Source organism: Tachypleus tridentatus, chromosome 8, assembly GCF_004210375.1.
Source record: "Tachypleus tridentatus isolate NWPU-2018 chromosome 8, ASM421037v1, whole genome shotgun sequence".
Taxonomy (NCBI): domain Eukaryota; kingdom Metazoa; phylum Arthropoda; class Merostomata; order Xiphosura; family Limulidae; genus Tachypleus; species Tachypleus tridentatus.
The window spans coordinates 146178833-146193118 of record NC_134832.1 but is presented as its reverse complement, the minus strand read 5'-3'; the positions used below and the strand labels follow the sequence as shown (position 1 = coordinate 146193118).

Sequence of the window (14286 nt, the reverse complement as noted above, 5' to 3'; positions counted from 1 at the left end):
TTAAATCAGTAATTATCAGGAGAATTGCAAAGTTCTCATAAACGTTCCTTTTGAAAGAAGCACGTGTTTACATCATGTGCTGACCCGACTTATACTTTAGTAAATTTCCGTCATTAAAAACCTAAAATATCAATAATCGCCCTAGAGATTTAAAACACTTGCGACTTACTAAGTCTGGTTCACACCAAAACAGCGTAATCTTTACAAACAAGTGGCGTTTCATGATAGTATAAACGCTGGCAACAAGTGACCTTTCACAACAATATAACCTTTAGCAACAAGTGACCTCTTACAATAGTATAATATTTCAATTTAAGTAATATTCTTTGATAATGTAATTTTTTAACCTTATGGGAGTCACGGATAAGTTCATAGCACGGATGTTACTATTTACAATACGTATTAGCTTCTAGAACAGTCGAATCTATTTAAATTACGAAGTCCCCCGCTCGTAATGCAGTAAATCTGCGGACTTACAACGCTAAAATCAGGGGTTCGATTCCCCTCGGTGGACTCAGCAGATAGCCTGATGTGGCTTAGCTATAAGAAAACACACACAATACGGATCAGCTTCTAGAACAGTAGAAACTATTTACAGTTACGTGTTTGTTTCCAGAATATTTGAAACTATGACAGTGACAGAACCTTTGTTAAAACAGTTGAAGATTGAGTTTATATCAAAATGTCAGCTTAGAGTGTTTTTCCAAGTACATAACTGCAGTGTTTTGTGAAGTACATAACCACGGACTGGCAGACAAATGCGTGTCTGTCACAAATTACTTCTTATAGTAGTTATGAACGTAAGTCATGAACTAGTTCCTAGAATAGTCAAAAGAGTGTACAGTCAGGAACTATTTTCACAGTAAATATTAGTGCATGAGTGACACATCTTTATGGTAATTAAAGACGTGTACAGCCACAAACTAAACTGGAGGATAGCTAACGACGTGTACAGTCACGAACTAGTTCTTAAAGTAATTCAAGAAATGTACAGTCATGAACTAGTTTATAGGGTAGTTAAAAACGTGTGCAGTAAGTTTCAAGTTTTGTTTTTCTCTTGCTAAAGAAATTGACATTTCTGAACATCAGTGAAAGTGACTATACATAAAGATGTTCTATCAACAAATTCGTTGAATTTCTTTCGAAACAGTTTAATACTTATTTGATAAGGTCTAATTGAATTATGGGAAGCGTAATCTTTTTCCGAATGATGCGCTGGATTCGAAATCCATTCGTGTTTTACAGTCTAGTGGAAAACATTAACGTTACGGAAGCAACTCTAAACATTTGATGCTAAGTAATGTGAAATATCCTAGGATATTCATGTCATTAAATTTCGTTTTTCACTTGATTTGTTAACAAAATCAGCATGTATCGCTCCTTTGTGTGTTTTATAATCTACCGTTTTGGTGTTGTTTCTGAGCGCAAAGTTGCATAATGAGTTATTAGCGCCCTCTCTTTGCATAAAAAGTACAGCATTCTACAAATTACGCGGGAACAGTTGTATCTACTTCAGTAGATTATTTTGTATGCAACCACGTTTATACTCTGCCATTTTTTAAATAATTAATAACTTTTATTCATAAAGGAAAAAGTAGTAAAATGTGACATTTAATATAACTTAATTATCCCTCAGTCAGAATATATTTTTAATCGCTTTGTTGAATTTTTTTCTACTGGTCGCCTTAGTAACGGTTTTAGCCTCTAATTTGTTCGAACCATAGATCTTCAACTAAACTGTCGAAGGCATAGAAATAAGTTGAACCTTTTTTCACAATATTAAAAAATTGTCATTACTTTCGTTATGTCAACCACTGTTCGGATAAAACAAATGATAGCTGGAAAACAAACGTGTGAAAAACAACAATTAATTTCTTGCACTTTATTTAAAAAATATATATTTCGAAGTACCTTCATTCGGAATCTAGTAAGAAAGTGAAAATCATACTAATAGTCAGTTAGTTCCTTGTTTAACCGTCGTGCACGAAAGTGACAAGTCACAGTGATGTCGTCACTTTGGATTCCCGCCACATGTCTTATATCATTTTTTATTGTATTCTCCTCTGTTTTTTCTTTTCTTCTTCTCAGATGTATATGAACGTTTTACAGGAGTCAATAAAACAAATGGATATTTGAAAACTGTCTTTTCTTCCATTCATTATCGGTGCGTGAGAATTGAATTTTTTATTCCAATGCCAAAAGAATAAAAATCATTTGGGTGTTCTGTTTGTAACAACAAACAACCTTAAGTGCCTTAATCAGGTACGTAGCTTATAATAGCTGTGATGAATCGGTTAATCCTTCCTGCATTTTCCTAATAGTTTCAGTCCTTTGTAAGAGCGTTAAGTAGTTCGTGGCGTCCACTTTAGAACTTTACCTTGCGGATTATAGATAAGTGAGAGTTAATACGAGGCACGTTCTGATGTATACGTGTATAAAGAGAATCGAGTTTCAATACTTGTTATATTAGCAATAGTTTAATAACGAGCGTGCGCCAGCATTCCACCCCTAGGGACGGATTAGAGTCTGCCTCATAGCCCCCATGACTCGAGCGCCATTTCCTGCGTTAATAACTCGCAGCCTTTTTGGTCTCAGGCAGAGAGCAAACAGCAGGCTTACTGGCTTGGAGTGTTCAAACGTTTCTGTGAACGCCGAGCGAGTGAAGTAGTCGTGTGGTCGCATTTCTCTGTGACTCAGTGTGAGGAATGACTGCTTCTCGTGTTGGTAGGATCGTTTTTGTGTGTGTGTGATTCAAAGTTACCAGTCTGGAGAGGTCTCTATACGTACATTAGCCGCTCAAGGGGGCTGATGTAGCTTAGTTCTAGCAGTGCAGTACCGTGTGATTATCCTATAGTTATTGAATTGTTTTGTCGCTATCTGGGGATACTTTGAGCTTTGGGTTGACGTAATGTATGTATTTGTTGAAATAAGCACAAATTTTTGTAAAATAAATTAGAAGTAATTAGCTATTGCGAGTGTTTCATTGGTCAATTGTGGACATGGAAAAGGAAGGGGTCGTGGAAAAAAAAGACACGTCCAAAAGAAACGACAGGATCTCCGAGCCCCTACCACTTCCTACAGTAACAATCAAACATACGTGGCACCCACACGTCTATGGGAAACCCCCACGGCAACCAACTTCACATTTTATTGAGGATATTTTAGGGCGACGAGTAGTTTGTCAACTAGAGGAGAAAGACTCTAGGTTCTTGGAACAGCCACTAAATTTGTCGTGTTCTACATATAAGTATCACTTCCTGCCCTCAACATTATCCGGCCCGTTTGTAAATACGTCCCCTTCCATAGTGACTAGCTTCACGCCTACCAGTGTTCACTCGAAAGACCCTCCGCCGATTAAGTCCTCATCCTCAACCAGTAGCCTTTCACCTCTCTCGGATTCGATTCTTTCCTCTCCAAGCAAAGAAGCTGCTTTGCCAGATACGAATAAGACAGTTGTAGAACTGAAGAGTTCCTGTCTTAATCAAGACCTTAAAGGTAAGACTGACTGATTTACATTTGGTATTCAAGGCTTAGCAGGGTTAATCAAGTGAATTCACTTAACAAATGTGCTTTATAAGCAGTGAATGTGATGCAGTTATTTGATACGATGTTCAATATACCAAAAGGAAACCGAAATACGTCTTCTTGGTGTAGTAGCATCGCCCACGTATCCTTAATAGATGTGCGATATCTCATATTTACTTAGTTTTCACATCTGGTCTAGTTCAAAACCGTATGTTCCACAAGTCTCGCGTCATAAACATTTCGCGAACTTTTAGCGTGACATTCATGACACAATATTAGCAAGTTGTTTCGATGACTGATGACAGATTCTGGTTATTTAAACAGTGTCCAATGTCACTTTAAGCGTTAACCGACCAATTATATATAATATGTAGACAGCCCTACTATGGAATTATGAAGTCGTTTAACTACGTAACCCAATAAATGCATAATTTATAGACCGAGTGACAGCCTAACTGATTTAAGTGTAAACACACAGTGAATGTTGACGAGAGATACTCTTCGCATACAGTGACATCTAACGGGTCTAATGTGAACTTACCCGCTAAGTGATCTTGCAGTATTTACACAACAAATATATTTATAATATGAAATTAAAAAGATGGAGATAGAGGGATTACGTGTTTATTATTACGAATTTGTTGTGTATGTGTATATATACATACATATAAATAATAATTATAGAGTGGCGAAACAAATATTCTGTTAGCTTTGTTTGTGGTGTAAGCTGACAAGGAAAACGGTTTTATTAGCTTTGTTTATGGAGGTGGCAGACAAATAAAGGAATTTGTTTGGCATAATTTAGGAAAGAATAGAATTTCGTTAGTTTTGTGTGGTTGGAATCAGTTCTAAGAGTTTCGTTAGTTTTGTGTGGTTGAAGCTAGTTGTAAGAAGGTTTGTTTGTTGGCTTAGAATTAAGTACAAAGCTACATAATGGGCTATCTGTGCTCTGCCCACAAAGAGTATCGAAACCCGGTGTCTAGCAATGCGAGTCAGCAGACATACCACTGTGCTACTGGGGACTGCTAAAAGGACAATGTTCATTAGTTTTGTACATAGTATATAGTGTGGAATTAGGATGGCCTTGTAGATTTTATATTTATAGGATAGAAGAGTTGTGTGTGCCATGTTAATTTCATTCTGATAAAATCAGATGGATATTGCCTTGTTAATTTTGCACTTACAGCCCAGGATAAAGATTTATATATTGAGCTATTCTCGTGGGTTAACAGAAGTGGCTGTGATATAAGATAAGATAGCTATGTTCCTTATAATTTCATATTTGTAAAATAAGGTGGGATAGCTATGACCCTAATTTTTCATTTGTAAGACAGAATGTGTAGTAATGGTCGTAATTTTATATTCATATTAAAGACTAGAGAGACTTGGTCTTTAATTATTCGTTTGTAAGATAGGACTGAACGGATATGGCTAAGTAAATTTCTTATCTGTATTACAGGATAGAGATAGTCATATTCACTTCACATGTATGGAATGAAATACAGATGGTCATGTTTATTTTGCTTCTATGAGATAAATTTATAACACGACCAGAGATATTCTATCTTGAATTTTTACCGTATAGAAAAAGTTGCTGACATTTGATACACAAAGGGAAACTCCCTTCGTGTTGTATCTCAGAACTTCTGGTATGGATATTAACACTTTTATCGATAAACAGAGAACAACGTTTCGACCTTCCTAGGTCATCTTCAGTTTGACAAGGAGAGTTTGCAACTAATCGTTGCCGGACACGTGTGTTAGAGACGAAAGTACAAACGTGCACAGGATTGTAGGGGGCGTCGCCGTATATATTAGGTTATTAAATAGTATAGGTATAAAGGCGTTCCTTTATATTGGTTTGAGTTTGGTTTTAGTTGTTCCATAAGTAGGGCTTCTTTGATTTAATGTTTGTTTATATTTGTTTCCCTACTTAGTATCTGGAAGTTTTCTATGGTTATGTTGTGTGTATTTGATTTGCAGTATTCAAAAACGTATGAAGGTGTTTTTTTTGTGTTTTTTGAATCTGGTTTCAATTTTTCTGCTTGTTTCTCCAATATAGAAGTCGTGTCAGTTGTTGCATTGTATGTTATAAATTATGTTGCTGTTGCATTTGTCAGTTTAGTTTTTACATAGTATGAACTTTAGTTTTGCACCTGGTTCTTGAATAAATTTGGTGTTTACTGGCTTGCAGCGTTTTTTCCCAAATGTTGGTTATTTTTTTCTCAGATGTCGAAAACAATGGTATGCAGTGCAAGGTTTTGTAGTTTGTTGTATCATGGTATTATTGATGTTTGTCGAGATGTGTGCGTATAATTTTCTCTACGGTTTTTGGAAGAAATTTAATGTTGATGAAGTGTTTTATGTCGTTGATTTTATCAGTAATTTCATCTGATGAACACAGTTTTGTGGTTGTGTTTATTTGGTTTCTTAATATGTTGAGAGTGTTTTGTTTCGTGTGCTGAGTCCCAGGGAATATAATCCAGTATTGGTTATTTTTCTGAAGATTTCTGTTTTGAAATGTGTATCAGTTGTAATGATACTGAGGTTAAGAAATGCTACTTGATTAGTTTTGTTCCTGTTCACAGGTTAAATTAACATTCAGTTGTATCGAGTTAACATTAACACAACACCAACATAACTGATACACATACACGACTTCTTTATTGGAGAAACAAGCAGAAAAATGGAAACTAGATTCAAAGAACAACAACAAAACATCTTCACATGCTTTCGAACACTGCAGATCAAATAAACACAACATAACCGTAGAAGAATCCCAGATATTAAGTAGGGAAACAAATATTAACAAACGCAAAATCAAAGAAGCCGTACTTATGGAACTAAAACCCAAATGAAACCAATATGAAGGTACACCTTTATACCTATACTATTTAATAACCTAAGTTCCAACTGCAACGCCCCCTACAATCCCGTACACATGTATACTCTCGTCCCTAAGACGTGTGTCCGTCAACGGTCACATTCAGACTTGTTCTCAATCTGAAGATGACCTAGGAAGGTCAAAACGTTGTTCTCTGCTTATCAATAAAAGTGTTAATAATCAGTGATGTCGAGAAAACCCACTTGTTGAGAAATTTAAATGCAAAAACGGCTCGTGTGGGTTCAGAAAATATTTTACATAGAAGAACAAACAACGTTTCGACCTTCTTCGGTCATCGTCAGGTTCACAAAGAAAGAGGTAACTGACCGGAAGCTGACCACATGTTTGAAAGGAATAAAGGAACGCCTTTATACCTATATTAATATAATAAAATAAATAAATTATATATTCAAACATCTAACTCCGCCCTCTACATTCCGACACTCAGTTACACAACCCCTTTGAAACATGTGGTCAGCTTCCGGTCAGTTACCTCTTTCTTTGTGAACCTGACGATGACCGAAGAAGGTCGAAACGTTGTTCGCTCTTCTATGTAAAATATTTTCTCAACTCAAAAGTGTTAACACCCATACCAGCCGTTCCGAGATATATTTTTTATTTCAAGTGGGTTTCTTGTTATCAAGAATCCCTTCGGGTTTTTTTTTTGTTTGTTTTTTTGGTCACTAAAAACTCTGAACTACAGAACACGGCTCATACTGCAGCCATGGTGTTCTTTGAATGACATAAATCTAACTAAACCTAATAAATCAAGACTTAGTTTCGAAAGAAAAAGAGTCGGGATTATATGATAAAGTTACGCGACGTAGAAAACAAATATTTTGATAGGAAAAGATTCATTGTGGAATTATAGCGACTTTATCGTCACGAGTTCGATGACAAATATACTCTTAATTTAATGTTAACTCGTGAACGTATTATATTAATGCCGTTTTTAATAAGACATTTTTACTCACTAGGCTTGATTAACTATACTGGCAAACGAAAGATTAACTTGGGTGTACTTTGCAACAAATAAATGAAGTTCAAATACTGTTTAATCATCTTGTGACTCAAAACAAGGATTGGGACAGTAAATAATGATTGGATCGATACTGTTACCATATCTATTGTGACGTAATGTGAAGTGTTCTTACTTATTCCGAGCTCTTGCAAAAGATTTATTCTCGCTTAAGTGCTATTGATTTTTTGGTGCATCTGGAGAGGAGAGTTATGTTATGAGAGCAAATTGCTCAGTACTGGTTCACACTCATTCATTTTCCTTTTATCCTGAAACAATAATTATAAAAAAACAGCAAAATAAAACATAGCATGTAACAAAACTGTGGAAATTGTACGTAACCATTTTCCCTATTAAGGTAGTTTTATTGTTTACATAAAAAATTACTTTATCTTCTACTTTAATTGAGAGAGAAAATAAAGTGGTTGAATCGTCAACTGAGTGTTTGTTCTACAGTGTCTGTTGAAGAAGGTCAATACGGGCTGTTATTGAACCTTGGTGGTCGATAATAAGAATTAGGTCGAAAGTATTGGTTATTAATTTGAGATTATGTTATTGAGTGCTTGTCACTGAGCTGGGGTTCTGCATGCTAGTGGGTGCTTCTTATTGAGTTCGACTTGTAATTACGTCTAAGTGATAGGATGTTATAACACTTAAGAAATTTAACTTATCTGAAAACAACACACCCTATTGCTTAGAAGCGACAGTACTATGACTAAATGCTTAGCAGAAATAATTGGTACCTGATTGTTTAGTAACAGTAGTACAATACCAGAATGTTCAGGAGTAACGGTATGGATTGTTTAGAAGTATTAACTACTGTGCCTAATGATTCCTCGGTAGGGTATCCGATTGTTCAGGAGCAAGAGTACAGCATCGGACTATTTAGGAGCTAGAGTATCGCACCCGAGTTTTTAGGGTTTGTTTTAAATTTCACACAAAGATACAAAATGGCTATGAGTTATCTATCCCTAATTTAGTAGTGATTTATTAGTCAACACCAAGTACCACTAACGCTCATGTTACTCTTTTACCAACAAATAGTGAGATTGACTAGTATTATAACAACCCCCACGGCTGAAAGGGCGAGCATGTTCATTGATGAGGATTCGAACCAGCATCTCTCAGATCGCGAGTCGAACTCCCAAACCATTAAGTCATGCTAGGTTAGATCGTCTTTAAAAAAAGTATGATTCTGATTATATACTTAAAGGTCGACAATAGGTACCCACTTGTGTAAGGTCGACAGAAGGATGCTTAGTTATTAACAGTCAGCTGAGTGGAACTTTTTATCCACCCAAACTCCATCGTTATTACTATCAAATTAGCGCAAAAACTAATAGCTAGTTCTAATCTTCCGTCATTTACTCAAGTACAAACTAAAGGGATAGGACAATAAAAAAGGTTAAAATAAAGGTTAAGAAGTGATGAAACTTACACAGTCAACAGTATCTCTTACTGGTTATGTATGAAGTCAGTTTCATTTCCCAATACTTTGTTATTTTTGGAAGCAAGCCAAACTATCAGTATGGTAGTCTTTGTTATTAATGATAGGCACTTTTAGAGAAAAACAACAAATGGAGTGAGAGCTTTATTTATTAGGGTATCACATCATGTCAGGCAACAACCATCTTATCTGCAATAAAAGCTTGTATTAAATGTGGAAAAGTTACAAAATGCTTGAACATTCACTCTTTTATAGTACCTCATTTGACCACGTAATAGTAACAGAGATCCTGTTTCGTTTGACGTTAAGCTATTTAACAAAACCTTTAAAAGATTTTTGAACATGTTCTGTTTGATAATAACTTATTTGTTCACGTTTTTACATGATGGATGAACATATCTTGTTTCGCAATAGTCCACTTACATAAATGTTTACAATATATTTGAATATGTCTCGTTTTACACGAGCCCATTTGCCTAGTCATTATAAGATGCTTGAACATGCCGTGTTTGGTAGAAGCTGATTCGCCAAAATTCTTATGCGACTCCTGAACATGCCTTGTTTGGTTGTACCTCATTTTACAAATTCTATAAGAGAGTGTTGAAGTTTTATTTAATATTACCCCATTTACCTGTCTTTAAAAGATCGTTAAACAAGTTTTATTTGGTAGTAGCTCATTTCTCTAAGTCTATATAAGATGATTAAATAAGTTTTATTCGATAGTAAACAAAACTTCAAAATTGTACATGAACATTTCTTCTAAAGAATCACCAGCTCTTGTTTTACTAGCTTAAAAGGTTTTCATTTTTTAACCATTTTTTTTCTAGTATCCCGTTTATGCAAGTCTATAGAAGCTGGTTGAAGAAGTGTTGATTGATAGTAGCTGATTTGACAATATCTATACAAGATAGTTTAACAAGATTCGTTCGATAGTAGTCCATTTAATAATTTCTGAAAAAGATGGTAAAATAAAAGTTTTAATAGTAGTCCATTTTACAATATCTATGCAAGATGGCTGAACAAATTGCGTGATAGTAGTAAATATGGCAATACCTGTAAAGATTGCTGAAGGAGTTTTATTTGAGAGTAGGCCATTTGATAATGCATTTAAAAGATAAATTGAGCAAGCTTTATTTTATAACATCCCACTTGAAAATGTCTATACAAGATGACTGGACAATATTTGTTTAGTAGTAGCCCATTTTTCCAAGTCTTCACAAATGGTTGAATAAGTTTTATTTGATAGTAGATCCCATCTTTTCAGATCTATACAAGATGGTTAACAAGTTCTCTTCCATATTAGCATCATTACTCCATTTCTATGCAAGGTGGTTGGAAAAGGTTTATTTGATAATAGCTCATTTGACCATGTCTGAAAAACATGGTTCATCAAGTATTATTGTTTAATAGTAGTCCAGTTGTTCAACTTTATGCAAGATGGTTGAAACAGTTTTATTTCATAGTACCCATTTTGACTGTCTTTACAAGATTGTTCAAAACATTTTGTTCTGATAATAGCGCATTAGGAATTGTCCATTGATTACAATTAAACACGTTGTGTTTAATATTAGCCAGTTTGTTCACGTTTATGAAAGGTGATTGAGAAAAAGTTCTGTTTAATAGTAACCAATTTTTCCAGGTCTATAAAAGAATGTCGAACACATTTTATTTGATAGTAGCTCAGTTGTCAATGTCTGTACAAAGTGGTCAAAACATTTTGGTAAACGATTTGATAATGTCTATACGAGAGGATTCAACAACGTTTGTTTGACAACAGAGCATTTGTCCAAGTCTACACAACGTGGCTGAACATGTTAAGCTTTATAGCAGAGCATTTGTCCAAGTCTACACAAGATAGTTAAAAAGGATTTATTTGATGGTACCTCATTTGCTAAAGACTTCATAAAGAATTGATGAGCACCTTTGGTTGATAACAGCTTTCTTAACCATGCCTGTGCAAGATGATTGAACAAGATTTATTCGATAGTAGCTCATTTGACATTGCCTTAAAAAGATGGTTCAACAAGTAATATTCGATGTCCTTTAGACAATGTGTTTAGAAGGTGGTTGAACATTTTCTAATATCAAGCCCTTGTCATGCCCATACAAAACGGTTAAACAAGTTTTCTTTGATAGTAGCCTATTTGTCAATATCTGGACAAACTGGTTAACAAAATGTTATTAACCCAATTGAAAGTTGTTTTTCTGTAGACCATATGTCCAAGTCTATACAATAAGGCTCAAGAAGTTCAGTTTCATAGCGGACCATAATTCCAAGTCCGTACAAGATAGTTATACAAATTTTGTTTCGTAATAGCCTATTTGTTAATTTCTGTACAAAGCGGTTAAAATAGTTTTGTTTGTTATTCACCCATTTGACAATGTCTATACGAAAGGTTGTAATAAGTTTAGTATGATAGCAGATCATAAATCGGACTCTAAAGGTACAATTGAAAAGGACTTAACACTAGCCTATGTGGAAGACCTTTCATGATTTTTGAACATGTTTGATAACAGTTCATTTGACTGTGTACACAATAATGTTGAAAAGTTATCTGATAGTAGCTCAATCCACTATCTTTACAAGATTGTTCAGCAAGTTTACTGGTTAGTAATCCATTGACAACGTAAGTATACTACTCTGGCCCATTGACAACGTAAGTATACTACTCTAACCCATTGACAACGTAAATATACTACTCTAACCCATTGACAACGTAAATATACTACTCTAACCCATTGACAACGTAAATATACAACTCGAAAAATTAAAAGGAAAAAGTACATATTTCTGTGTATTTTTGTCATCACTAATTTTATGTATGAAAAACAAATCCGTTCGACTACAAGTATTTTTAAGCTTGCGAGTGAAGTTTGAAGCAACTCATACGAAACTCACCTAACTCAATGAGAATACAACTCAAGGTACCCTATATAAGGCTGTTACGTGAAACTATGCATTCCTCATTAAATTCTTGAAACAAACACCAACATGGATCTTTTGCGGCTCGTTTTATCAGTATGTATCTTTGTCTTGTGTACCTAAGCAGACGGGCGCCATCTGACACAAATGGAGGTGACCAGGACGGTCCAGATGCTGGAGGACGGCCAAACCCAAAGGAGAGTGGCACAGCACGTCGTTGTGTCACCAATCGATGTTGGCGACGCTATCAGGAGACGAACTGTTATGGCAGGAGACCAGGAGAAGGTCGTCATCGCTGCACAGCAGCCAGAGAGGACCGCCACATCGTGACTACCGCACCGCGGGACAGGTTAGCTACGGCTTGGTCACTGCGAAATGACCTTCAGCATTCCACTGGAACCCGTGTGTCGGCCCAAACAGTTCGCAATAGTCTGCACGAAGGATGCCTTAGGGCCAGACGGCCTGAAAGAGAATATATGCTGACAGAGCAGCCACGTTGGAGTCAGCACCTGGTGTGGGAACTACGTAAACGGTACACCGTGCTGTGGACAGACGAGAGCAGGTTCACTGTGTCTCGTGATGATGGACGTACAAGAGTGTGGAGACGCCGAAAAGAGAGATTTTCCGCCTGTAACATTGTGCAAGTCGACACTTATGGAGGAAGTTCTGTAATGGTCTGGTCAGGCCTATGCTTGGGTGGCCGCACGGACTTACTTATACTCGACAGGGGTGCTCTGTACGCACGACGATAGAGACGAAATTCTGAAACCCATTAGGAGGCCTTTTGCCGATGCTGTTGGCGATGGGGTTTCATTTTCATGCAGGTACACGCGCGAGCCCACGTCGCCAGACTGTGTATGAACTTCCTTGAGGATGAAGGAATAGACTTCCAGATTCAAGTCCTATTGAACATTGGTGGCACTTGTTGTCGAGGCGTGTTAGTGAAAACCAGCACACTCCTCGGAATGTACAGGAACTCCGACAAGCCCTGGTAGACAAGTGGGCTACCACACCACAAGATTACATCGATAGACTGATTCAAAGTGTGCTAAATCGGTGTCAGGAGTGTCACAGCCCGTGGAGGTCACACAAGTTATTGAATGTTTCAAACATGCGAGTAACCGCATGCAAACTGTAAAGTATTGTTTCATATGGGATATCAGTTTCGATGATTTGTTCATTTTTAAAAATTTCTCCATGTTTTACCGTTTATCATCACACATTAAAACAATGGATACAGGTGAAATTGAAATGAGGCAAATTACCTTAAACACAAGAATAAAACATTTGGAACACCAAGTTAAATTTAAAAAAAAAACGTACTTGTTCCTTTACTTTTTTGAGCAGTTTACAATAAGGCTGAACAAGTTTTATCTGTTAGTAGTTCATTTGATAATGCTTAACAATATGGTTGAAAGTTTTCTTTCATAGTAGCTCATATGGCCATGTCTTTACAAAATTTTTGATCGAGTTTTGTTTAACAATTGCTTATTTGTTGAAAGCTACACAAAATGGTTGAACAAGTTCGGTTTGTTAGTGGCTCCTTTAACAACGTCATTAACAAGTGATTGAATAAGGTTTGTTTCATAGCCTCTAATTTGACATCTTCTATAACAAGAAGGTCAAACAATTCGTGTTTTTTAATACGCAATTTGACAATGCTCACGCAATATGGTTGAGAAACTTCTCATAGCAGTTCCTTTGACAATACCTATAGAAAAGATTGAACGACTTTTGTTATGTAGTAGTCCAATTGATAATTTCTATAGAAAGTTTTAAGTGATGTAAACAGATTTGTCTAATTGTGTAAAAGATGCTTGAAAAAATTATTTGATATGCACCCATTTGAAAAGGTCTTTAAAAATTTTTCGTATTATTACAACATCTAACATTTTATACTCTGGATAACATCAAAACACATTTATAGGGAGTTTTTCTCCTCCTGTGAACGTTAAAGGGTGTGAAATAATTCATTACACCATCTCACAACTTCTACTAATCCATTCCTTGCTATATAGGATGAAGTGCCTCTTCTCTGAATGTTTACCCTAATTAGTACTAAAGGTACAAGAGAGTATTCATTATACAATCTTACACATCTTGAACCATTCACTATTAACAGTTATTATTCATTATACAATCTTACACATCTTGAACCATTCACTATTAACAGTTATTATTCATTATACGATCTTACACATCTTGAACCATTCACTATTAACAGTTATTATTCATTATACGATCTTACACATCTTGAACCATTCACTATTAACAGTTATTATTCATTATACGATCTTACACATCTTGAACCATTCACTATTAACAGTTATTATTGCTTTAATACAGACACTTTTCCTGTTTGAATTCCAGATTAGTAGCATTTGAATAACCACTATTACAATAGCCTTAGATTGCTTAGTAGGATGTAGCTGATCAGGCCATGGTATCAGTTACGATAGGTCAGCAACAACGATTTATGGATCAATTCA

The 14286-nt window shown here is 35.7% G+C and overlaps 1 protein-coding gene across 1 annotated transcript in view; it reads left to right on the top strand.

Annotated features, from left to right (window-relative positions):
* The first annotated feature begins 2482 nt into the window (after positions 1 to 2482).
* Positions 2483 to 14286, top strand: part of LOC143223700 (uncharacterized) — a 61466-nt gene continuing 49662 nt past the window's right edge. The window contains exon 1 of the mRNA XM_076452017.1: positions 2483 to 3495. Coding sequence (XP_076308132.1) covers positions 3000 to 3495 — 496 coding nt within the window. The 5' untranslated portion in view covers positions 2483 to 2999. The remainder of the gene's footprint in view (positions 3496 to 14286) is intronic.